Here is a 26,447-nt window from a genome sequence, read left to right on the forward strand (position 1 = left end):
ATGACTATGTTTACAATGAGATACACAACAGATACTGAGGTTGCTAATGGTGTTTCAATATTGTAAAATAAATAAAAGTAAAGTAAACTGACTTGTGGGTTATTCTTGACATTCAAAGCCTTAATATTAAACATCTGAAACTTACTAAAACAAAACATGCACACTAAAATATCAAAGTCATTTTATTTTTTTTAGGCAAGAATTAATGACCGGTTTTCTTGGATAAATAACTAAATAAAGAGGTTTATATAAGTGGTGCTCTCTGTAGTGTCATAGCCATTAGTGTTAATTGTATAGAAAAAGCGGGTTTATGCTATTGAGGTCACTGCTGCTTGCTGCTATGTTGCTGTTTGTTAAAATCAAGCTTTCCTATGTTGGATGGATCTTGAAGTTTATTTCGGATATTAAGGCTTGATGTAGAGGCGCACCAACAGAATTACATTTTACTGCATTAAAACATTTTAACATAAAATATTTACTCTATGGAAAATGTAATAGTACATTGCTTTATAAGAAGTGCTTATTTCAAACTACCATTTCCCTCTTGAAATTCATAGGAAACCCACAAATTCCATGAAGGAATTTTTTTCATTCTCCAAAAAATCCTTGGTTTGTTGACAAAAATATTTGGCACTAGTTTACCTTGACAATGAAGGCTTGTCTTCAGAATCAAAGTGCTAGTTGCTGCTTGGATTTTGAAACTGCATTTTGAATCGCAGGTTTTCCTTTTTTGTTATTAATCTCTTTCTGGAAACAATCTGCCTGAATGCATTTGGATTTGCTCAGTAATGAGGGCAGAGCTAATGTCCCCCAACTTTATAGCCCCCCAACTTTATAAGTGTAACAAGATTAAGTTTAGGGTTAAAGTTAGGATAGGGACAAACAATTAACCTTGTCAAATGTCTTTTGTAGCATGCAGCTACCTACACTTGAATCTCTCATCGCATCCCCTTATTTTAATCCTCAGTAATTAGCTCTCTACAGGTCTATTGTCTCACTGCAGATGCTCATCGAATCAATCTGTCTGCAGACGTTGATGAACTCCTCTTGTACGGACCGGTCTGCTTCAGACTCCAGGTCAAGACTCTCCTGTGAGGCCGAACCTAGAGTGCGATAACGTCTCTGTAGGTGTGAGCCCTGGTGGCCGGAGGCTGTGCTGTCGCATAGGGAGTGGGGCTGGGCATGTGCCTCTGGGCTGGACGACACTCCTTGGGAGGGTCTGTACAGGGAACAGGAGGAGGAACTGTTCCTCCAGCGTTCTGGCGACGAGCAGCTTGAGTTGGAGGACAGGGGGGGCGATAGGGGAGCACCCGGCAGGGGGCGGTTTGGCAGAGGTGGTGGGTGCTGGGGGGCCAACTCCACACAGGAGGAGGTCCGGTACAGGCCAGGGTCGGCCGAAAGAGTCCCCTGAAGCGCTTGGCCACCATTGTGGTGGATTGATGTAGAGTATGGCGAATTGAGTGACAGGTCACTGCAGTGGAAAGGAACGGCCGGGCTGAAGAGACTTATGGGAAATAGTTCCTCGCTGAAGAGTGCCTCATCAATGCTACGGCGCAGGTTAATGGGCGACGGGGGCCTCAGGTCAGCTGTAGAGTCGCTGGTGAAGGACGAGCCCCCAGATGCCTCTCCACCTAGCTGCTCCTCTGGCTTTTTGGTGTCCGGCAGATCCAAATCCAGGTCCCGGTAGGCCAATGCCCGGTTGCTGTGGTAGAGGAGATCCAGGCCATTCAAGCTGGTGCCCAGCCGTTCATCCACCAGCGTGTAGAGCGGCAGACACTCGGTCTCCCCGTGACCGATGTTGTCGCAGATGGCCAGCTTCTCCTGCTGGTTCAGGGTCCACTGGTAGGTTCCCGGCATGATGGGGGACTTGACCGCTAGCAGCTCGGTCCAACAGCTTCCAGGCTGGGGGAGGTGGTCAGAACAGTAGATTGGCTGGGCCACAACTAGGGCCAGAGTGAGACACATGCCGGCCTCACAAAGCCTACAGCTTAGCTGGAAGGTCCACCAAGGCCAGGGGCGGAATACATCCGCCCCTCCGGCCAGCCCCATAGCGTGGAGCATGGCATACAGCTGTAGTCCAGCACATGCCAGGGAAAACAAAGCAGAAAGACAAACTGCTGCAGCCGCACGGTCCCAGTCCCGGTTCTCTGCAAATGGACATCGATTAAATCGCTCAGCCGGCGTAGGGGAGGTGTTATTCAGGTGGTAAATGTGCTTTGAATCCGCCCTCACATAACAGAAGAACACAAAATAGGCTGCCGACAGAAACGAAGCCAGCGCCACAAACGCCCCCCGGGAAACAAGTGAGAGGAAGAGGGAAAGGGGCGCCCTCTGTTGGTAGAGCCTCAGCAGTGCAATGGGACCAAAAGCTGCAGCAAAGTGTAGAAGCACCAAGCATGCCAGGAAACAGGGCCGCTGGAATGCTGAGTAGGAGAGCTGCATCCTGGAGCGCATGGAGAGGAGCAGGAAGACCAGGCCGAAAGCTGCGGTCAAGCAGGGGAACGGGGCTTCATAGAGCAACAGGGAGGCCTCCGTGGAGGGCAGTCGGTCCTGGTGGCCGTAGGCATCATAAAGCAGGGAGAAAGCTCTGGTACACGCCGCAGCCAGGAGGAAGACGCTGACCAGGGAGAAGTAGCCACAGCCGGACGGGCAGCGCAAGGGCAGGCACAGCAGATTCAGCGCCGAGGCCAGGGTCACCAGGGCAAAGATGGAGCCCAGGCCATAAATGTGGGCCTCCCAGGCCAGTCCCCATGAGGCCATGGCACTGTTCCAGTCAGAGTGCAGGGGAATGAACACGTGCTGGGCTGGGACAGCGAACGGGCTGTTTGATTCGTCAGTGGTATTGGGGGTGGGGTTGCCGTTAGCGGTCGGAGGCTCCCAGGTGTCTGTGACGCTGCAGATTCCGGAGCGTTCCTGATTGCAGTCTGGGAGGTAAGTGGGCTCACTGCCTGTGGGGTCAGACAGCCAGTCAGGGTCAAGAAGGTCATCTGAAATAAAACATGCAAGGCAGATTCTATTTAGAATATAGTAACTTTCTATACTGTATTTGTTTTTTTCCATAATAAACATAAGATGATATCCACCTGTGACTATGACCTTAAATAAATGAGTAGGAAAAATTGTGGGAAAGTATATTTAGGAGGCCCTTTTGTATTCTACAGAAGGCAACAAACATTGGCTCAGCACAGCTTGGGGTTCTCTCCAAACGGAATTGAGTTGGTAGACACGCACACTAGCACAGAAAATGCTAAATGCTACGTTCCGTCCACTCTGCTTAACTAGTTTTCTACTGGAAATGACAGCTTGTTCTAGATGTAAAAAATGGGAACGGTTATAAGAGGGCATGACCCTGGGCTGTTCTGAACCGAGCCTGTTTCCGTTCTGTTGTGAAGAAAAGCTTGTGTGGAACACACCGTGATTCACTTAACCAGGTTCCACACAAACATGGCTAATCATGATGGCATTATACAGTACACGGTAAATAGGGGTACAGTGCTTTTTTGTGGCCTGGACAAGCAGGGAGTGTCCTGTCAAAACGTAGGCCACATCTGTGTTTGTACGATGGCTGCAGAACTCATCTACACTGTTAAATGTATATGATTATAAAGGTTATTTGTAAGACGAATGCATGGTTGATGACCTCTCTGTAAAGCTTGGGTCATTGCACAATATATTGCGTAACCGATTGGCCCTGAAAGTGCTTTTTCTTCCCTATTTTCAAAACAAAAGCTGTTCAAAGCTTGGCTGCCAACATCATCCATGTTGTCCATAATTTCCATTAGCCGTGACCTTCATTCTCAATCACTCGGTTTTCTGAGATATTTCTGTATTTTGTCACAAAACACCTTCAGTCTCTAACATTTGGACACAATGTTATCAATGTTGTACTTTTCAGCTGTATGTTTTTAAGTTTAATTTAGTAAAAAATGACAAATGACATGGGCGAAATGATAGCAACTCAAGAGACATTATTTGGTTGCACAACCTTAGATCAACAAATGCGTCTTAGTCCCAAGGTCTTACGCAGCTATATTATTGTGCTGGGGGAGTAGGGTCAGTTCTCCTTCTTCATTAAGTTCTCCTTCTCCACTTTAAATCCTTGTTGATATGAGGAATGCATTTTCTGAATTTTCCCAGTCTCCTCCCGTTTTGAACTTAGGAGGGCTTGAGGTCCTGGCCCACATCTGCCGAGTACCTGTTCCGCAGATGTATGTTTTGATCTATGCATGTTGATGTATGTTGGATGCAATTTTGATCTGGACTCATTATGGGTATTGGATTTCAATAAAATAAGGATGCTTTTAAATACTGTATGCATGGATGTAGCACATAATTCTGGGCCCTGTACATAGGCGGTCTCTGAGGGCCCTTCCCCACTTTATTCAAGATTCAAACATTTTTGAGGGCCCCTCTACACATTAGGGCCCTATATACTTAGTACCCCTTTTCCCCCCAGTCCAACGCCCCTGACTGTATGACACAACCCAAGAATGTGCCCAATGTTCCTTCAATTTGGTCTTTAAGTTACTAAACTACAATTTGCATGATAAAGAGTGTAACAGCTGTCTTATGCAGCATTTTCCACATGAAATTGTCTGATTAATAACCCTTAGTCAGTTAACGTTAAAAAAAGTATCAGGCAGTGTTTCAGGACTGACACTGTCCCCACTGACATGGGTTGCAATAGAGTTAGGTCTGGACCTTCATATCCGTATGCTTCCAATAAGGTGTGTGAGGTGAGGGCCAATTACAGACTTCGGGTGAATGAACAGCACTCTCCAGAAACTAAAATATACATACTGTAAACAAAGCGAGCATCAGACGCCGAGTAAGACGAGGTTATCTGAAATCTGGCATTTATTACATGGTGACAACTGAAGTTTGATCAATTTAAAAACAGTGAAGCAGAGTTGGCCACCTATCGGGACAGGTAAGGTAACATTAGAAACCTACTTTAGTTAGTTATCTACATAGTCAAGGAAAGATATGTGTAAATTACTAGATTATTTCACTCGATATATTAATTATTGGTCATATAAACCAGTGATATGACGGAGAAACAACTTTGCTAATTATGACTAATTCGCTGAATTACATTATTCTAAAAGTCGATATTCGTGTTTCTTTTATTTCTAGTAGCGAATGTTATAGTAAGGTCTACAAAGTCTTTGGTCGAGACGAAAAGCTAACCTTTTTTAATTATGCAGCTGACACTTGAATTCCTTGTTATGCAGGAAAATAGTGTTAACCTAGCAAAAAAATGGTGTCCTCTGCAAAAGATTAAAAAAAAATAACATGCATTGTGGGTTGTTTAACAAAACATAATACATAAGCATCTACTGCTCGGAAGAAAACAACTGCATTGCGTTTTAGCTAGGGGCCTTGGGCAAGCTGGTCAAAACGCGCATATTATTGTTCCCCCGTCAATTGTCTAACGTATTGTATCGCTAGCTAGCACGATTATGCTTTCACGTTCGCTAGGTAGCCATAAACGAGTCCCTGATGACGTCCAGCTGTTTATTATGTGTTCTGTAGTAATGAAAAGGGCTCATCAACGTCGACCCCATCTAAACGAATGTCTGTATTAATTGCTCCAGCATCGACGATTCGAGGTGACACTGCTTCACACCGGTCAGTATGCTTGTAGTTTGTAATAATCTAAAGGAGTTGTAGAACCGATATTCAACTCACTGCCGATAGGTGGCACAAACGTACATAGTGCAACTTAAAACGTGAATGTCATGTCTGGCTTTAACATTGGATGTTAGTTGCTTTGAAACCTTTATTTACGTCTTTACCACCAAACCACCAGAATTTTTCCTATTTTCTTTTACTGAACTAGAATGCACGCCAATGCTTGCTTGTTGTATATGACAACTAGAATTTGGTTGACGTTTGTGGTCTTCTATGTGGTTTATACTACAGTGGCTGTTTTTTTTCCTACCCCACCCAGTTTCTGTCTCAGTGGTCCTAATGGTCTGCTTGCTTTATGATGTCCCTAAAAAAACATCTGCCAAATGCTGGCAACTCCCATAGGTGGGTTTGTTATTTTTATACTGGTCCAGTTTCCTCCCTTGAAGACCACTCTTCTCATTTTATTCTCTCTCTCGCTCTTGATCTGTCTAAACACACTGCCTGGCAAATGCTGGCTCCATTAAGCACTAATGTGAATAGCTTCAGGGGTGGTGTGTTGCATTCATGTGTGGCAACCATACTGTTGCACAAAAAAGCAATGTGCTTCTTATTCCTGATTAATACATGAGGGCTTCCTGTTCATATAATTGGTGAGTTTCTGTTTTACTATCTGAGGTTTTTGCTATGATAGTAAAACAAGGAAAATCAGGTGAAGTGGGGACATTTGGCCAGTGATCACTTTAACATGAAGCTTATCTGACTTGGGGTTAAGTTAAGGAGATAAGGTTAGGATTAGGCTTAAATGTTAGTTTATTGAGGTTAGGGTTAGGTTAGGGGTTATGTAAAATTGCTTTTATAATGGTACAAAATTGCCTCACCTTTATAGTTAAAACGTGTGTGTGTCGTTATTTTTATGTTTGTGATACCAAAAATCCTTGTAGGGCTTTCTGTTACTTGGCTGACAATGTTTTATAGAATAACAAACCAAAAAAGAGTGGATGTGTGTGCGAAATGAAAAATGTGTTGGAGATGAACTGACTGAGTCACAGTAAATGTAAGTTGTTTTTGTTGTACAAACTAATGTACAGGATATACCATACCAGAGACAAAGTACACTCCAATACTACCCTCAGTAACAGAAGGCCAGAGTCAGGTCTTAAGTGTAAATCACAAAACAACCCAATAATCCATGCCTTCTAGAAATGTCACAAATTAGACCAAAAGTTATCATCAGTGATAGCAAGTTGGCTCTCATAAATCTTGGAATGTCTTTAACTTGTATTTTGCTGTGGCTTGTGGGTAAATGATGAATTAGAAATTCATGAGGTTGGTCAGTCCTCTTTCCATCAATTACATTAATGAAGCCATAACTTTTACACTGGTCAAATTATTCTCCAAGTCTAAGAGAGTAGAACACTTAAATGCATAATTATTTCAATATTATCTTTATAAAAACTAGTCATCTGTAGTCCTCTGGGTTTATGATATCTGTGAGCCTGGAACATGTTCGCAGTTCACAGTGTCCGCGGTAGGGAGAAGGTATGTTTGTGTTCCTAGGCGTCAATGCATATAAAGACCTTTGTAATATTTTAATCCTACTTAAATATAAATGTTGTTAGTGGATTCAAATGAAGGTTGTGTTGTAGAAAGGTAGCGTCATTAGGCCTGTTACTTACTGGCCTCTCTTTGGCCTAACCATAACACTAACTCCAGAGGATTGGCTGATCCTTTTAAACAGGCGCTTAAACAATAAACATCAGTGCTGTCTTCCAGAGATTGCCTGCTTTTGGCATTCATTTAGTCAGTTTAGCCTTGCTCAGCACCCGTCTTCCCACTTTAATCTCTGCATGATTTGATGATGAAATCGTCAACCTCTGGGAAATATGAACCTGCGTAAGCAATCTGCCTCACGGCTCGACAGAAACGTTTTATGTCTGTGGCTTTATAACACATTCACATCCTAGCCGGAGGTACAGTATGAAACCCTGACATTTCCGAACTGCCAGTTTGTTGAATGTGGCACGTGATTGACTACACTCTAAAAATAAAAATGCAATAATTTCAGAGATTTTTCTAAGTTCAAGTTCAAATAATTCAGTTAATTATGCATGCATTTCCCCCTAATGTATGTGGTTCACATGACTGGAACATATGATATGCATCGATTGGTCACAGATATCTTTAATCCAGAATATTCCTAACATGCTCAATGGAGACATGTCTTGTGAGTATGCAAGCAATTGAAGAACTGGGACATTTTCATATTCCAGGAATTTTTTAAAGACACTTTATTAACATACTGAAATATGAGGTGATGGTGTTGGAAGAGGCCATATGTGTAGGTCCTGGGAGGCGTGGTAACACCTCATTTGCGGTTGTGAAGCCGATTGGATATACAGACCAATTCTCAAAAACGGTGTTGGTGGCTGCTTATGGTAAAGAGGTTTACATTAAGTTCTCTGACAACAGTTCTGGTGTATATTCCTGCAGTCCGACAAAACCTGAGAAGTCTGTATCATTGTGTTGTGTAATAAAACGACACTTTTTAGTGGCCTCCTATTACCCCCAGCACAAGGTACAGATGTGTAGTGATCATACTGTTTAATCAGCTTCTTAATACGCCGCAACTGTCAGTAAGATGAATTATCTTAGCAAGGAAAAATGCTCAATAGTAATGATGAAAATACATTTGTGCAAAAAAGCAAGAAATATGTTTTCTGTTTATTTCAGCTCGAAAGACAAATGTTGCATTTGTATTTTTGTTCAGCGTATACGGTACATACGAACAGTTAGCAAGTTTAAAAATATTGGAGTTTTAGATTCTTAATCAGCATGTGAATGCAATTTTTATCATAGCGCCAAACATATAACAAAATATTTTTGTAAATTAAACCCTCTCCACACTTAAGTTTTCTTATTTTGCTACCTTGTAATTGCATCGAAAAAAGCAGGACGTTATTTTGTCTCTGACAGATTCATCCCACTTACTCCTCATTTCAAAGTAAAATTATATTATATAAAATGTTGTAAATGAATGTAGCGCAGTGTCTTCTATGACAACTGTTACAGCTGTGAATCTTGTAGAATACATATGACCATTGTTTTTGTCATAATCGCTTTAGCACAGTACATTTGGACTATATTGGAACCGTGTCTGTGATTTTCAATTCTGGATAGTGATTGGACCACCCAGAAATACTCGACACTGCCAAGAAAGCCAGTTTGGACTTTCTTACTTGTACCTACTGGGGCTCCCTTTGGGAATCAAACCAACAACCGGGATGTTGCTAGCACCATACTCTACCAACTGAGTAACCCTGTCATTGTTTTGTTTATTGCTCTTAAAGCTCTGTGAAAGGTGCTTCCACCAATGCCGTTATTCATTTATTTAATGTTGTGCAGTATTTTTCTGTGGAATGTTCTATCACTTTTCTTTCCCTTGTAGGGTAGGTGGTGTATACTGTCTGTTGGGAAATAAAATCCATATGTAATCCCTTTTTAGATGACATTTCATGGTGGTCCAACAGTCTAAGATGCTGCCTCTGGAGCACCTGCGCTGGTGCAGTGTGGGTTTGAGTCCCCTGAGACAAATAGAAATGAGTAGGATTTTGTGTGCGTGTGTGGGCGTGCATGCTTCCACCATTTAGCTGCAGCTTATTTGATTACTTGAGGTCTGCCAGCTGTGGGGATGTTCCAGGACGTCATCTGTGACATATTGCTTTATCGATAACATCATTATTTCAGTTATCACCTTGCGGAACTCAGTTTTCGATGGCTCTAACTTCATAACCAAAATGATCGTATTTACAATTTTTACAGTCAAACAAATATTTCTGACTCCTATCTCATAGAAGTACTTAGCAGTGCGTGGATTTTTGTTTTTCTCCACACTGGGCTCCCCATGGGAATCAAACTCATATCCCTGGTGCACCATGCTCTACCATCTAGGCTATACAGGACCCTGGCGATATTGATGCCACATAACTCCTTTTAAAGTATATAAGTCGTTTTATCATTTCAGTTGCTCTTGCCAATTTTAAACCAAGTTCTCTTTATTAAGAGTCAGTTTGGCGGAGCTGTGTCTCTGCAGTAGCTACACATTCTCAAATCTGCTGAGGTGAATAAGCATGCACACTGCTTTGACATTGCTAATTACACAACTAATGAGTCTGGAGGGTGAAATTAATATTAAATTGTCTTTGTTCTGACAGGGTTAGAATTACACTGGTAGCAAGGAGTGTTGTGCATAAACAAATCAGTTCCCTCCCCATGCATGCATTACCAAGGCGCCCCAATAGGATATTTCTGTCGTTTAAGCCCACCATTTCTTTCAATGCAACCCTAATTGAAACTCTGCCTGATGACACCACAGTTTTTCGGAACCCCGTCCGGGTCTCGAATTATATAAAGAGTAAGAATAGCAGAAACCACTCTGTGCCATTTTGATACGTGGTTATATCCGCTTAAGGCCCCCAAAAGTCAAGTCCTGGCAATGTGTCATAAGTGTAATGATGTCAACTTGTCATAACAGACAACCTGTCCTGCAGTGTCATAACAGTAATGATGTCATCTTGTCATAACAGACAACCTGTCCTGCGGTCTGGGAGATGTGGGCAGGGTTTAATACAAACAGGAAGTGCAAGGTCTGGCGACAGACACTGATAAGGGGTCAGACTTTTGTCCCGCCTGGTCGTTAACTTTCCCGGGCGATGCCTTCGCTTATCCCACCCGGCATGCACAGTGGAAAATGTGACTGGGGTTTCTGGAATTTGACCAAGTGTCACTCGGGTCAATCAATTTCCCCTTGGTGCATCCAGCCAGCCAGCCAGCCAGTCAGCCAGCCGGGATGCCAGACATTGGAATGTGACCGTGTGACCTATCTGCCTGTTGTTTCTGTGTCAGTCCCCAGTAACATGTAAAGCAGCCAACCACCATAATAAATAACTGGCTACATAACAGTAGCTTCTTCAGTGTAGTACCTGGCATAAGGTAGTATCTGAAGTAGTACCTGGCATAAGGTAGTATCTGCAAGCTGTTGGATTTTTCCAGAGGACCATCCCCTATTATGGTGTGGCTTACTACTCTTAGTTTGAACTTTTTTTGGTCGTAGCAACAGAAATATCTGGTTTGCTTTTCATGTCACATTTGTGGTCACAGTATAGGACGAGAGGAACCAATTGAAGTCTATCTGGCACAAGACTCCAGTGTAAACCCCTACACCTGACCTGACTGCATAACTCATCCCACATCTTTCTAATTGGTCTCCTGTTAACCCTGCATTAGGAGAAGCCAGCCTTCATTTAGCTTTCATCGGTTTTTCTTCACTTTCAATTTCTTCTCACTCAGAAAGGCAATTTAGCCAGGGCTAGCACTGGAGGGGCTGTTTCATGCATATTTGTTTCATTTAAGTGGGTAAAATGAAAAATAGGATTAGATCCCAAAACTGTTTTTGCAGACATGATCCTTGCCTGAGGTCCTACTTCAGAACATTCTATGAGTGTACATTTTTTTAAAGAAACTATTCTGTATGATATAAAGGCAACAAAAACATGCAGACGGGCATGTTGTTTAAAAATAATATATTTTAGTTTTTTTTATTCCGAAAAATAGAATCCAAATTCCCTATACACTATCCCGAATCCTAACCCTTACTAACTTAACCTCAATAACCTAACCTTAACCTGAATAACCAAACCTTAACCTCAATAACCTAACTAGGTAAAAACCTTGTGGGAACCGCTATGTAAGGTTTTACTATTTTTATGGGGACCTCTACATGTATTGCAAGATCTAGATCACACACATGCACGCACACACACTACACATCACCATCCCCAAAGCACATTTAAGTTGTCTATTTTTACGATTCGGCTGACTAGAGTCACCATTTCTAGGCCAGGTAATGTGGGTTACGTCTGCTGAGAAGGTTTCGCTTTTCAAATTCACTTTTTAAGTGCCACATGACTCATTTGGTATGATTACTAACAAACCACCACATGCTGCTACGTCCTCTCTACCTGGGATGTCCTTCTCAAAAACAGGTTGCTGCTATGAAAAATCAAGAGGGAGCGGCCCTAAGCGTTTCAGTGGCTGGCAATAGTTGGAAAATGTCATGGTAGCACCCAACAGTTGATATTTTTTTTCCCCTCTTTGGTTGGAGCCAGTTAGAACTGGAAACGGTCTGCCTGGATGCTGTGGCTCTGACAGACTGGAACAGTAATAGGCTGCTTTGCTTTTCAGAATGACTGTGTGGGTGGAAGGGATTAGAGGTTTTGTGATGGTTGTGCGTAAGGGCTTGTCTGTGAACCATATCAATCACAGATAAGATGTCTGTGAATCACATCCATCACAGATAAGACAGTTCAGTGTCCTGTTTCAGTGTTTGTGAGGTGTTTAGGTGCCCTCCAGTTACCTTGATTCAGCGGCGTAAATGCGGTAACCGTAACCACGTCCACATCCCTCTCCCCTGGATACATGCCAGTCCCCTCCCCTTTCTCATCAGGAACCACTGAGGAGAGAGACACACAATTCAAACTCCAAGATGACCTCTTTTATGACAATAAAACCCACAGACATGCTATGCAGTTCTCCCTTGACGGTTCAACAACACAGAATAGGTGGCCAGTCTGTCCCAAGGTTGCTGAGGGACAGTGAAACACTTTAACCCAGAAACGGCTTGTCTTGGGAGGTAATTGAGAGATGGCGGGCGTGGCTGAATGGGAGGAAGATTTCTTAACCCAGTTATGTCAAATGGATCCTTCTTTCATCTGTTCAGCTATAGCCAGCCATCCGTGGTGAGGTAGTTGGGCCTGTGTAGTCTAATCACATTGACTGTTTCCTCTCTGTGTGTGTGTGTGTGTGTGTGTGTGTGTGGGTTGATATGCATCCTGGCTTGTTACAGCCTGACATCCATGTCTCTGCCACATCTTCCATCTGAAAGATGTTTTCTCAATTCACAAAACACTTGGACAGGCTGGGCACTGCATATCTCTCGGTCTCTGTCTGTTTCTCTCTCACAAGCACTGATCTAGGATCAGATTGCTTCGAATTATTTTTGTTACCCGGAACTGATTCCACAAGGCACATTCATCCTACCTCCTGGGCCAAAGGAGCTCTAAAGCAGAGCCCACCCATCACTGGTTGACAATGACCATCCATATGTTATGCCAGAGGCTGACTCATGAGCAGTGAAATAGTGGATACATACATGTTCACTATGCATATACAGGTAAACTAAAAGTAACACCCCTGCAGTATCTTAATATGTAACTGTCTGGAGCTCTAAAAGATGGGATGCGACACCATTCTTCCATAACAAACGACATTATGTGGTGCTTTGTTGGTGATGGCGGTAAACAGGCACCTCTCCAGAATCCTCCAGTTGTGTTCAGTTGGGTTGAGATTTGACGACTGGAACGGTCATGGCATGTCATGAAACAGGAAGTCGAGCACTCTATCATGAGTACCGAACGTGGCCCAACAACCATCTACTCATTCGGAGTCACTGAGATCTCTTGTTCTTGTCATAGGAGCTACATTAATGGGTGTCTGGTTTATGTTACCGTGAGCATGATGGGGTCTTAAACTCCAGACACTGAAGCGTCTGCTTTCAATGGAGTTTGTATCCCATATTTACTCACTAATGTTGGCAGCACCGTACACGTAACATTTGTTTTTTCTATCTTCGTGAGACCCAGAACCTAAATATTCAGGTACATTATCCCTTAAACCTTACCCTAAACCTAACCTAACCCTAATAACCTAACCTTTATTCCTAAACCAAGCCCTAATGCCTAACTCTTACCCTAAACCTAACCCTAATAACCTAACTTTTATTCCTAAACCAAGCCCTAATGCCTAACTCTTACCCTAAACCTAACCTAACCCTAATAACCTAACCTTTATTCCTAAACCAAGCCCTAATGCCTAACTCTTACCCTAAACCTAACCTAACCCTAATAACCTAACCTTTATTCCTAAAACAAGCCCTAATGGCTAACTCTTACCCTAAACCTAACCTAACCCCAATAACCTAACCTTTATTCCAAAACCAAGCCCTAATGGCTAACTCTTACCCTAAACCTAACCTAACCCTAATAACCTAACCTTTATTCCTAAACCAAGCCCTAAACCTAACCCGCAACCTTCTAACACTATGCTAAACTTGACGTTTTTCTCAGAAGCTGACCCCTGAGTCAGAAATCAAATCCTAGTGGAGACCTGCCGAAAAACCTTGTGGGGAGGAATTTGTCAGGTTTTACTATCTTTGTACGCATAGACATACAGCTCTCTCACGCACGCAAACATTCACAACAGGCATCTACTGCATTATACAACGACATAGCAATATACACACTAGGGTTGTCGCGATATACCGGTAATGACGATAACCGTGATATAAAAAAAAATGAAATATTGATATCATGTTAATAATACACATATGATAATATCGTATTCATTAGGCGAAACTGAAGTTGTATTTTTCCAAAAACTTGATCGGTTTTTCAATACCTTATTCATGTCACCTATAGACAAACTGTGCTTAAACAAGGAGACTGGACCTATGCACTGGGGTGGAAATCAACTCGTTAGCTCTGGTTTTTCCATAGCTTATTCGTGGACAAACGACGCATTTGCTTGAACTATGACTCTGGACATATATGCTGGTCCTATACACTAGTGTTTGATGTAATGACTTTTCGTAGCCTATTAACTGGGGCGAAAATGTTTTTTCCAAAAGCTCTTCTCTGTGTTAGGCCTTGTGGATCTTTTGTTAATCAGTTCATCTGGTTGCTTTTTCACTATCCATTAAGTGTAATTGGTCTTTCTGTACGCTTACATTTTTTTATTTGTACAGTTATGGTTACAGACTCTCTGCACCTCGATACACTCATATTTTGAGTGTAATTCACTTGCAAAAAAATTGAAAAACACATTAAACAAAGCTGACAAAGAATTTGACTGATAGCGTTTTCTTCTTCAAATATTCTACAGATACTGCGATAATATTGTTACCGTGAATTATTTTGGCCACGATAATCGTGTAGTGAAAATCTGATATTGTGACAGCCCTACAACACGCTAGGATGATGAAACACTCTGGTAGGAGGGCATTGGTTTAGGAGCTGACAGCTCTTATTCCTTTGCAGAAAGTGTTATCTGCAACTCTCAACAGGCAAATGTAACCACAGTTAAACATATTTAAGCCCAGTAAATGATAACGTTTGCGATATTTGACTTGTAGTAAAAGCGGCCTTATCGAGCCAAAAATGGCCCCAAAAGATGTGTACTATGTCAGAAAAACCACTCACTTGCAAAGTCGGACTCTAGTTAACCGCAGCTGATCCTATTCACTCACAGTAACTCATATTAAAACACAGTTAACCCATCCATTGTCAAGCCTATTCAACCACAGTTAACCGTAACCTGTCCACAGCTGACCCTAAAGCGACCACCGTTACCTTAATTCAACCCTGATATTCTGACCCACTATAGCTGACACACTCAACACGATAATGTACAGAGACAAATAAGTGTAAGAACAATATCGTTTACACTTTGCGTCGGTACAGTCTGACCGAGTAGATGTCTAGATCACTGCAGTGTGTTGTGATCTACGCCCTATCATAGATCACTGCAGTGTGTTGTTATCTACGCCCTATCATAGATCACTGCAGTGTGTTGTGATCTATGCCCTATCGTAGATCACTGCAGTGTGTTGTGATCTATGCCCTATCATAGATCACTGCAGTGTGTAGTGATCTATGCCCTGTCATTGATCACTGCAGTGTGTTGTGATCTATGCCCTGTCATTGTGTAAGAACAATATCGTTTACACTTTGCGTCGGTACAGTCTGACCGAGTAGATGTCTAGATCACTGCAGTGTGTTGTGATCTATGCCCAATCATAGATCACTGCAGTGTGTAGTGATCTATGCCCTGTCATTGATCACTGCAGTGTGTTGTGATCTACACCATGTTATAGATCACTGCAGTGTGTAGTGATCTATGCCCTGTCATTGATCACTGCAGTGTGTTGTGATCTATGCCCAATCATAGATCACTGCAGTGTGTAGTGATCAATGCCCTGTCATTGATCACTGCAGTGTGTTGTGATCTACGCCCCATCATAGATCACTGGAGTTATGGTGTTCCTATTGCATTAGTGATAATTAGCATGAGTAACGAGCTCTGCAGCAAACGAGAGGAGAAAAGATAACCAGGGACTGGTACTGCAGCTACAGTACACACACAAGTGCACAAACAGACACACACACACACACACAGGATTGGCAGAGCTCTGTGCTTGAACAGCTACACCCTCAAAACACTAGCAGCTTTTCTCCCAAACCCCCAGTGTGCAAAAGTAGGAATCACACACACAAACACACACACACACAATTTTGTTACACCACAATTTTGTCCGGTCATCACAAAGTTACAAAACACATTATTAGCACCTCACATGGAAGATACACGTGATCAGCTAATGTAGAAGATTTGAGAGGGAGAGAGAGAATGGTGTTGAGGGCTTTTATCTCTTATCCTTATCACAAAGTGTCTGCAATATTGAAATCTGAGCATGTTTCCCATCTATATACCTGCCTGAATAGTTAATGCAGAACAATTACCTGATCTCATCTCTAATATGTCTAAATGCCTCAAGGATCTATCGTCCATATGTCTGCTAAAGCCTGAGGGGTGAGCAGCTTTTACTCTCTCTCCAATTTTAGAGGGCATTTCCCCCACTTTTCCACCACTTCTGGAACTAAGGAGCACTCCAAGGCACTGAAATAAATTGTGTGTGTTTGTGTACATGTCTAGGTGTGTACATTTTTATGTACATTTTGCCATGACTGTTTTTAAAGGGTCTGGACCCTTGGTCCTTCTGGTTGGATGCCCACCCCTGAGATTCCATCAGAGACACATCAGACCCCCACCTCAGGACTTGCTCTCTGGCAGTCCACCTGCTTTAGCTGTGATCTGTAAAGTAAACCTCTTCAGAACTGTCATGTCATCCACAGTCACGATGTGGCTTTGTGGTCACTCCAAGATCACAAGGTAATCGTTGTGTGAGGCTCTGAGAGGATTTAAGACTGGCCGTTGTAGCTAAACCTTTAGTGAACAAAATTTGTTTTGGGACTAGCAAACTGATATAGTGGTAATAGATAGCCCAGGAGCTGACCCTGTGACTTGACCATTGCCAAAAGACCCTTTTCAGTTTTTGTGTCCGTGAAAATCAACCATGCAGGATTGGCAAAGGTATTGATAGAACAACCATCATGTTGAAGTTAAGCGACGAGGTATGAATACGGGTCTTCCTACTGCACATTGAGTCCATCAGTGTCACGTGTGGTTCAGGGAGTTGAATATTACCTGAAGAGACTATTATTCAGGCAACAGCAACTCAGGAAAGCAAAGAGTTTCAGGAGGCAACAGACAATTTAATGAACTTCTTTAGGTGGCGAAAATGCATCGGAATGAGCTCCTTTCCAGTAATTATCCGGAGTGTAATTCTGGTGACGTGATTATGGGTGGATGAGATTTATCCATAATAATCTAGCCCATGGTAACCTTCCCACACTTTTTATTTGATACATGAAATCATAAGAAGAAAAAACTGTGTCTCATCACACACTTGTGGCTTGGTGAACTTGCACAAAACTAAATATGTTAGTCTGGTTATAGACATTCAGATCTATTTTATGTTGTCATGCAATGTTTATTTTGGGCTGTCCCTTCTCACCAGTAGAGGGCAGTGTAATTTGGTCAGGTGGTGGATCACGTGTAAGGTCAAAGGTGAACAGGGTATAGAGATTCAAATGTTTTTTACACTAGTATTTTCATCATCACCACCAACACCAAGGTAATTAATCAGTCAATACATAATTTATTGATTAAATAGGAACGTCAACCTACTACATATTTACAACTGGAAAGTATCATCAGAACATCCAAAAACTATTTTCCACCACTCAAGAATCAAGTGGCATTTGAAATATATTAACAGCCATTACAAACATGTTGTTATTAGTGCACCCTGTAGTAACATGTTTCCCAACCAACATCTCAGTTGTGTGTTGTTTAGTGGGTTGGTTCGCCTGCTACCTCCATATTTTAGTCTGTTGTCTTTCCTTTTGTGTTAACTGAATATGACTTAGTGTCATGAGTTGGCCAACCATAAATTGTCGCTGAGTTGTGCTGGAGAATCAGACAGTGTGATAAGTACCAGAGGTGTGTCCATGTGAATTACTTCCCTTTCACCATCTCATTGTTACGGCGTACAGTGGATATAAAAAGTCTACACACCCCTGTTAAAATGCCAGGTTCTTGTGATGTAAAATAATGAAATAAAGAAACCATTTCCACCTTTAATGTGACCTATAACGTGAATAATTAAATAGAAAAACAAACTGAAATCTTTGAGGGAAATAAATAAATAAAGAACTCACAATAACCTGGTTGCACAGCCTTAAACTAATACTTTGTTGAAGCACCTTTTGATGTTATTACAGCACTCAGTCTTTTTAGGTAGGAGTCCATTAGCATGGCACATCTTGACGTGGCAATATTTGCCCACTCTTCTTTGCAAAAGCGCTCCAAATCTGTCAGATTGCGAGGACATCTCCTGTGCACAGCCCTCTTCAGATCACCCCACAGATGTTCAATTGGATTCAGGTCTGGGCTCTGGCTGGGCCATTCCAAAACGTTAATCTTCTTCTGGTGAAGCCATGCTTTTGTGGATTTGGATGTGTGCTTTGGGTCGTTATCGTGCTGAAAGGTGAACCTCCTCTTCATCTTCAGCTTTCTAACGGACGTCTGAAGGTTCTGTGCCAAAATTGCCTGGTATTTGGAACTGTTCATAATTCCCTCCACCCTGACTAAGGCCCCAGTTCCAGCTGAAGAAAAACAGCCCCAAAGCATGATGCTGCCACCACCATGCTTCACTGTGGGTATGGTGTTCTTTGGGTAATATGCAGTGTTGTTTATGCGCCAAACATTGGAATTATGGCCAAAAGGTTCAACCTTGGTTTCATCAGACCATGAAACATTTTCCCACGTGCTTTTAGGGGACTTGATGTTTGTTTTTGCAAACTTCAGGCAGGCTTGGATGTTTTTCTTTGTAAGAAAAGGCTTCCATCTTGCCACCCTACACCATACCCCATTCATATGAAGAATACGGGAGATTGTTGTGACATGTAGCACAGAGCCAGTACTTGCCAGAAATTCCTGCATTTCCTTTAATGTTGCTCTTGGAAGCCTCCCTGGCCAGTTTTCTTCACGTCTTTTCATAAATTTTGGAGGGACGTCCAGTTCTTGGTAATGTCTCTGTTATGCCATATTTTCTCCACTTAATGATGACTGTCTTCACTGTGTTCCATGGTATATCTAATGCTTTGGAAATTATGTTGTACCCTTCTCCTGACTGATATCTTTCAACAATGAGATCCCTCTTATGCCGTGGAAGCTCTCTGTGGACCATGGCTTTTACTCTGAGATGCAACTAAGAAAATGTCAGGAACATCCTACCAGAACAGCTGAACTTTATTTGTAATTAATCAGAGTCACTTTAAATGATGGCAGGTGTGTAATGACTTCTATTTAACATGAGTTAGAATTGTATTGGTTAATTCTGAACACAGTCACATCCCCAGTTATAAGAGTGTGTGCACAGGTTATTGTAAGGTTTCTATTGTTCATTTTCCCCTTTGAAGATTTCAGTTTGTTTTTCAATTGAATTGTTCACATTATAGGTCACATTAAGAGTGGAAAAAGTTCTGACATGATTTATTTTTGTCTCAGTTCCCACTGCCAGTGTACACCATTCCAACTCCATCATTGTCACTCTCACACACAGACTCGTACTCACACGCACGCGAACACACAAGCACATGCAAACACACGGGCATACACACAGGAATAGAAAACACAATCAAGTCTGGTATAAAGCTCAGGGTGACGAGGATGAATAGAAGCACGTAGGACAGGAGGGTGAGCAGTCCGGAGTCATATTAAGTTTCATTCAATCTGGATTCAGCTGAAATACCTCATTCCCCAATATCCTCATTTCCACACTTGCCCAATACAATCAGAATATTGCATCAGTCGTCATGGCCTTATTGGGTTAGTTGTCTAGACTCACACTAATGAGGAAGCATTGCGTTCTATACATGGTAATGAGGGACGGAAGAATTGTTCGTAATCTAGGGTGATGGAATGCATTTGTGTTTGCCTGACCTGAAGTCTAAAGTCTCCGACAATCACACCGTAACCGCTTGGAGATGCTCAGGACAGCAACGACTAATCAGGGCTACCATGGCAACGCTGCGGAAGCATGTTAAGCGAGCGTCGGGTATACAGCGCTATTCAGTTCGTCTCCCACCAGCTGCTGAGCTTCAAAGTCCAAACACAAACAGGTTGAAACCGTTTATTATAAGGTGGTGTTCTCCTTGCCACTGCCTCATTCATGGCCTGTTTGCGGTCGACGTGTTTGGACAAAGTCAAACCTCATTTCCCGCTGCGGCATACAACCACTGTGTGGCTCTCAGGAGCATCTAAACGTGATGTGGTTGATGTGAAAGTATATCCAGCTGTATGCGTGGCTATGCCATCGTTCTTTATCAACCCGTGAACAGACGGGTTCTGTGTGTGTCTTGTGAGGTATGTTACACGGCCCGGTATCCTATGCAGGAAGTCAGGGAATGTGTACGGCTGAGTCCAGATACCCCCCATTAGTATTAAATAATATGCTAATGCAGGCGGTGGGGGGTTGAGGAGAGGGTTGGTAACGAGGGGAGTCTGCCTGGGAGAAAAGGAATGAAGATGGCGATCTGAAGCAGCGCTGGGCTGGGTTTTAAAACAGCCTCATTTTTCACACAACCCCCTGCCCCCCCCCACTGCTTCTTAGCATCAACCACTCTCCTCATCCAACCCCCCCCCAACCTTACCCCCTTCTTTCTGTTTTCTCCTCTCTATATCCTCCTCTCCCATAATTGACCTTGCTTTGCTCTTTCACCGGAGTGATGAGAGAGGTTTTGTGTTTATGTATGTTTTACCCCAACACGCAAATAAACAAACAAACACACGCACACACACACATACACATACTCCTCAAGGACAGAGGTGAAACAACAACCATTGTTTGGTTCAGTGGAATCTCATCCCAGTCATATTACTGTAGTTGAAAGTCTGCATCACTGACAAGCTCTGCCGGCAGATATTTGCAGCCACTGCTGAGAGGTATGGATAATATATGATATTACCAGGCTCGCTCTGCCGTGTTCCCATTTGAATCTCAGCTTGGGGTCTGTGATGATCTAGTAGGTTTGCTCATTTTGTCGTTGTATGACTCTCCACTGGACAAATGCAGAGAGGTTATCTGCTCTGAACAAGACAGAATGGAGGACAACGGAGTTCCCTCCCTCTGTTGTCATCAGGATGGTGTAGAGGCTAGGCTAACATGTCTCAGTAGGGGGTTGTGGTTATCAAAGAAGGGATAACATGCTCTTCACTAAAGAGGAAAGGTAGGGAGAGAGGTTGTGGATCATGGGACACACTTACATAGCGAAGAGCATCTAGACGTTCTGTTCACGTTCTGCATTTATGAACAGGGGATGGAGTGGAGGGAAGAATGGGCAGTCCCATTAGATTGGGGGTCGTTTCACTGAGCATGCTTTTGGAATACTGATAGAGGCTAGTGGAAACAGAAAGACCCCCCCCCCCCCGACACACACACACACACACTCACACACACAGTGCTATCATGCACAGCCGGTTAACTCTCTTGCACGCTGTCACTCACACTGTACACAAACATCTCCAGAGTCACAGACATAATAGGAACCAAACAGCAGCCCAGACACAACATAGAGCAGCCCCAGACACAGCACACGATGAGACAGTGAGTCAAAACCAGAAACACACGCAATACAAATTTCCCTAGTGTACCATCGTCTTCGGGGACGTCAAAATACCAAAACACTGCTTTCCAGTTGGTCAACTTGTCTTTGTGTCACCTGACCTTTGACCTGCCTATGATTGATGTGCTTGTACAGGGGAGTGGGCGTCCATAGGTTCATTATGAATACAGACCAGAGCCGGCATGGCGACAGCGGTGGTGGGGGGTGGTTGATGCCGGGGTAGGAGGACTCGCTCAATGTCATTTGAAAGTGACACCAACCCCCACCCTGCGCTATAATGTCTGTCTCTCCTCCCATGTTGGACCTGTTCAACATTTGCGTCTGTTTACTGAAATAAAGTGACCAGTGCATCGTTTGTAGGGTCCTTTCTAATGCAGTGGAAATGCCTCTTTATTTCCTTCCTTTCACCTTTCTCTGGAGTGGCCATGGGTCTCTAGGGTAGGCGAAGAGTGTGGTTTCTATCTGGTGATTATCTGAAGTAAACTGAAAATGCTTCTCTATTATTCAAAGTATTTTAACTGGGTATTTGGCTATATCAGCAAAGGGTGACATATTTGCTTTGCTGAGGAGTCGTCCGTCATTCAATGACGGTGGCCATTGACCGAAGGCCATTGATTAATCACATACAGTGATTGTCATTTAGCCTACCCATCACTAATACTAAACCAATAGGATGTGTACTGATGTGTTGGATGCTTACCCCGCGGTGCTGTTGAGTAAACCGTTAGCAACTCTAGAGTTGTGCTCGCTGCTCTGGGCACTGCTCCGTCTTTTCTTCTCGTCGGGGTGTTTGTCTCCGGCTGCTCCGCCGTAGGCCCCACTTTGGCCTCGGAGAAACCCAGGTCTGGTGGACGCGGCTGAGTTTGGGTGATGTTGTGGGTGCTTACGGTCGGATCCAGCCCTGTTGTGGGGACCCTGGTGTGTGGAGACCTGGGTGGGGATTCTGAGTTAAATGGTTGTCTGGTCAGTGTGGCCTCTACTGGTGTTGGACTGACAGTGTTCCTTGGTGGGGTTTTAACCAGGGTTGTGAGGACTGGGGTCTGTGGGGCCGTCAGGAGTGGGACGGAGGGTGCGAGGAGTTCATCGAGGGTCTTCGCTTTCTCTGGGAATGGTTTAGAGGTGATACGCCGGCTGTGCACCGCCATTTGAGATGTTTCTGGCAACAGGTGTGACTGCGTTGTCGTCAGTGGTGGTGTGTTTGTGCTGGTGGGGGAAGATAGCTTGATCCCCTTTGACATTGAAATGGAAGATATGGACTCCAATGCCGAGGTTGTAGAATACAATATATCTTTGTTGTTTGGTTGTGTGCTCTTGTTAGGAATGTCTGTATGTGGGTTGGCTACTGTCCTTATCTCAGTTGAGCTGGGAGGATTATCTGTTGAAGAGATAGTGGTGGAGGTTTGAGGGCTTCTAGGAAGATTTTCCTCTCCTGATCCTGTGCTGGGCTTGACCTTTGATGGTTCTGGAGATGGACCCGTTGTTGGGATTCCTGTGGCTCGTAAGGGCCCTACATCCTTAGTATCTGACTTCTTTCCAAATAGGTTCAGTGAAGGTAACAGATTCGATGGGTCAATAGACCAGCTTGGCCGCCAAAAGAAGCTTCCCTTACTATCAGGCAGTTTGGTCGGCTTCGGCTGTCCGATCTGAGTCAGATCCGCCTCTTCATCAGCAAACGTGGTTGTGTGGAGAACAATGGCCAGGACGAAGCACCAAAAGCAAAAATCAGGCGAAAGGCGAAACATGCTTCCAACAGTTGAGCGGAGAGGTCAGGTTGGCATTGATCACATGCTGTCCTCCATTCTCCAAGCCCTCTACGGCGCTGTCTCACTCTCCTGGGGCGTGACCTAAAAGGAAGCCGCACACACAACTGTAAGTGACATGATTTCACTTAGTTACAGTGGAGTTCGCTTGGCTCGATAAATGTGACACACAGCTCCGGATAAAAATTAAGAGACCACTGCACCTGTTTCTTTCCTTTCCAAAAAAGTCAAAAGGGAAGGTTTTGAGTGAGGAACAGAAGCGTTCAATTTGCAGTGGTCACTTCTGTTCCTCACTCAAAACCTGCCTTTTTGACTTTTTTGGAAAGGCGGTGGTCTCTTCATTTTTGCGGTGGTCTCTTCATTTTTTCCGGAGCTGTGTGTGTTGTTCAGATGGATCGATCTGTTCCAAGGGACTTGATCTGCGCTGTCTGTGTTTGTGCTCAGCTGTGTTATTCACATGTAGACGTGCAAGTCATGGGACAACTAAATATGAAATGTGTAGGTAACTGATCACAAAAGATTTATAACCAGATGGGGATGACTGTATCATGATTGTGTATGTGTATGCACGTTTGTGCTTGTGTGCACATTTGAACATGCATGCATTTGCGTTCACATCTATTGTGACTGTGAGTGATGGGGTGAGAATAGGCCTTGGTCCTTTTGTGACAATGGAAGGGGGACGATGTTCCTACAGGATATAAATGGGTGGTTCAAAGCGACTGCTCAGTTGCCCCAGTGAAGAGATTGGACCACCGATGGAATTTTCCATTGAGAAGGAACTGTGCACTTTAGCTGTGTTTTAACCCTGCCTCCCACTTTCCCATCTCCCCTGATCTCTTTCACTCCCAGATGTATTTGTTCTTTAAAACGTTTTGAAGTTAGAGTGTATTTTTCTAAAATGAGAAAACAACATCAGTATTCAAGGCAATCAGCAACAAGTGAAGCCCTCGCTACATATATCTCTCCCTTTCTTTTTTTCTTTCTCTGTCTGTCTCTTTCTTTCTACATTTAGTTCTTTCTTTATTTCACTTTCTGTTCACAAATATTCCTCAGCTTTTTCTTCTCTTTTCCAGTTCTTTCCGCTCCTTTAGCTTCTTAATTACTTGTAATATCTTTCTCTCGTCCTCTTTACCCATTCTCCCCTCTTTCTATTTTACTATCTACGACATATACTAGATCAAGACCCCTCTCTATGATTTCGTTTATAACACATACGCACATACACACTTACACATCAATCACGTTCTAATATCACTTGCCTATGCCTGATCTCCCCACAGGACATTCTTGTATGTGGCCCAGGTTGAGTTGACCTGAATGGGCTTCTGTAGGTCTCAGGCTGCCCGGGGCTCCTGGTTTGGATGCTGAGACATGAACAGGCCTAATATAATGCCACGGATATATTTCTACTTGACGAATGGTCTCATTCAGAAAAGCAACCAACATCTACCCACAAACACTGTCATGAGTGTATATCTCACAGACACACACTTGCACATTTAAGCACCCCAACATCCTTGTGTTGGATTTGATTCTTAGGTCTTTTAAATGAAGGCAAAGAAATGGTAGCCTATTGAGGCTTTATTAGTAGAAAATGTTTTTTTTGTGTGTTTTTTTTTTTATTCCATATTTTTGAGGAAACATTGGCTTTTTAGTGTCACACTAACCCCCAAAATGTAGCTTTCAAGCCGGAGGCAAATTATGCTTCTTTCCTCACTGTGTTTTTGTTAGGTTTGACGCATTACAGATACATTATTTACACAAAGGAGATTATGCACCATTTAGTTTGGCTAACATTCTCCATTTTGACTACTTCTAATTACACTTGCTTGACACCTGCTAGAATCTTGTTTCAGTCAACGGAGTAAATCACTCATTAGTGTTTTACACTGAGCTAAGTTATCCCCCCAGAATGCTTTATGTCCCACAACAATCAACCTCATAGCACTTAAAAGTAAGGAAAACCCTGTTTGAAATCGCTTGTCTGTCTTTTAGTTCTCTGGGCGCAATCAACTCAGTTTTAGAGCCCTTGTCGTCAGTTGAAAACATGAAATATGGATGCGTGTCTGGGAGTCTTTTGTCTCTCCTGACATGCAGTAGAACAAACGGAAAGTTTAAAAAAATATTTAAAGTGTCTGTTTTGTTCCAGTGCCCCTGACAAAGACAAGCCCTGGCCCAATGCACTGGGCTCAATGAAGCAGAGAGAGGAAAAGAGAGGAGGGAGAGGGGTGAATGTTGGGAAGGGAGAGGCACAGAGAGACATGGTGTGATGTGATGGTGGGGCTCCTGAAACAAGCTGCTGGAGATAAACATTTAGTTATTGCCTTTCTGTCTGTAGTGTCCAATGCTTCAATCAGTCTATTCCCAAATCTCCCATGTTTCCTAATAGACCTCCCTCTATTTGCTGTGTGTGTGTGTGTGTGTGTGTGTGCTTGCATAAATGTGTGTATCCTCACCCACTATTGTATCCATCAACCATCACAATTCCAATAAAATCCAATCCTTTCTCCACAAGGATTATCATTTTCTATTCTTTCATCACCCTTTTTGTAATTTCCATTAATCTCTATGACAACGGCTTTAGTGTTCCACTGTGTGACCACCATGGAACCAAAGAGATGGAAATCTAATTCAAAAGCCACATTTTACACTAATTAAATGACTGTAATTTAAGAACTGTTATGAAGTTTAGGGAGGGAAAGAGAAGCCTAGACAGAGAGCAATGTCTGAAAGGAATGTGATGGAGAGGTGGAGATGGAGTGCCAAGGCAATGGACATGAGAAATAACAGAGGCTACAACAAGGGAAGACCTGAGGGAGGGAGGGGGGGGGTTGAAGTGTGTCAAGTGAATTAGAGGTGTAGACACTCTTCCTCCCTTAGCGATTTAAATGGATTTCTGCTGAGCTTGAGAGGAATCCCAAATGAAAATGGATTGACTCTAATGGACTGATTAAGCATTCGCAAGTGTCTGATATTCTGAAGTGTGTGTGTGTGTGCGTGCGTGTGTGTACAGGCCAGACACTCTGGTCCGTCGAAGCAGTCCAGGAGTATCTTAGCAATATTAGTTAGAGAGCATGAAGTAATATAAGTTAGAGAGCATGAAGTAATAACTCTAACTAATATTAGTTCA

General features: G+C 43.1%; 2 protein-coding genes across 4 annotated transcripts in view; one reads left to right on the forward strand and one right to left on the reverse strand.

The window, feature by feature from the left end:
- Window positions 1-159: 159 nt before the first annotated feature.
- LOC105020384 (proline rich transmembrane protein 4) overlaps window positions 160-26,447 on the reverse strand; it is a 29,109-nt gene continuing 2,821 nt past the window's right edge. Inside the window, exons 2-4 of one of the 2 annotated variants that reach the window (XM_010887373.5) lie at window positions 22,255-23,398; window positions 12,047-12,142; window positions 160-2,948 (exon numbers count right to left, since the gene is read on the reverse strand). In XM_010887373.5, coding sequence (XP_010885675.3) covers window positions 979-2,948; window positions 12,047-12,142; window positions 22,255-23,296 — 3,108 coding nt within the window. In that variant the 5' untranslated portion in view covers window positions 23,297-23,398 and the 3' untranslated portion in view covers window positions 160-978. Of the gene's footprint in view, window positions 2,988-12,046; window positions 12,143-22,254; window positions 23,399-26,447 lie in introns of both variants that reach the window. The other variant, XM_010887371.5, reaches the window with a different exon arrangement.
- The window catches only part of si:dkey-5i3.5 (uncharacterized protein LOC565091 homolog), a 43,495-nt gene continuing 21,903 nt past the window's right edge, over window positions 4,856-26,447 (forward strand). The window contains exon 1 of one of the 2 annotated variants that reach the window (XM_034290234.1): window positions 4,856-4,930. Coding sequence is in view for 1 of the 2 variants with exons in the window: in XM_020042712.3 (XP_019898271.2) it covers window positions 5,576-5,631 (56 nt within the window). In the remaining variant the exon portion in view is untranslated. Of the gene's footprint in view, window positions 4,931-5,355; window positions 5,632-26,447 lie in introns of those variants that run through there. The other variant, XM_020042712.3, reaches the window with a different exon arrangement.

Source organism: Esox lucius, chromosome 23, assembly GCF_011004845.1.
Source record: "Esox lucius isolate fEsoLuc1 chromosome 23, fEsoLuc1.pri, whole genome shotgun sequence".
In the NCBI taxonomy this organism is placed as follows: Eukaryota; Metazoa; Chordata; class Actinopteri; order Esociformes; family Esocidae; genus Esox; species Esox lucius.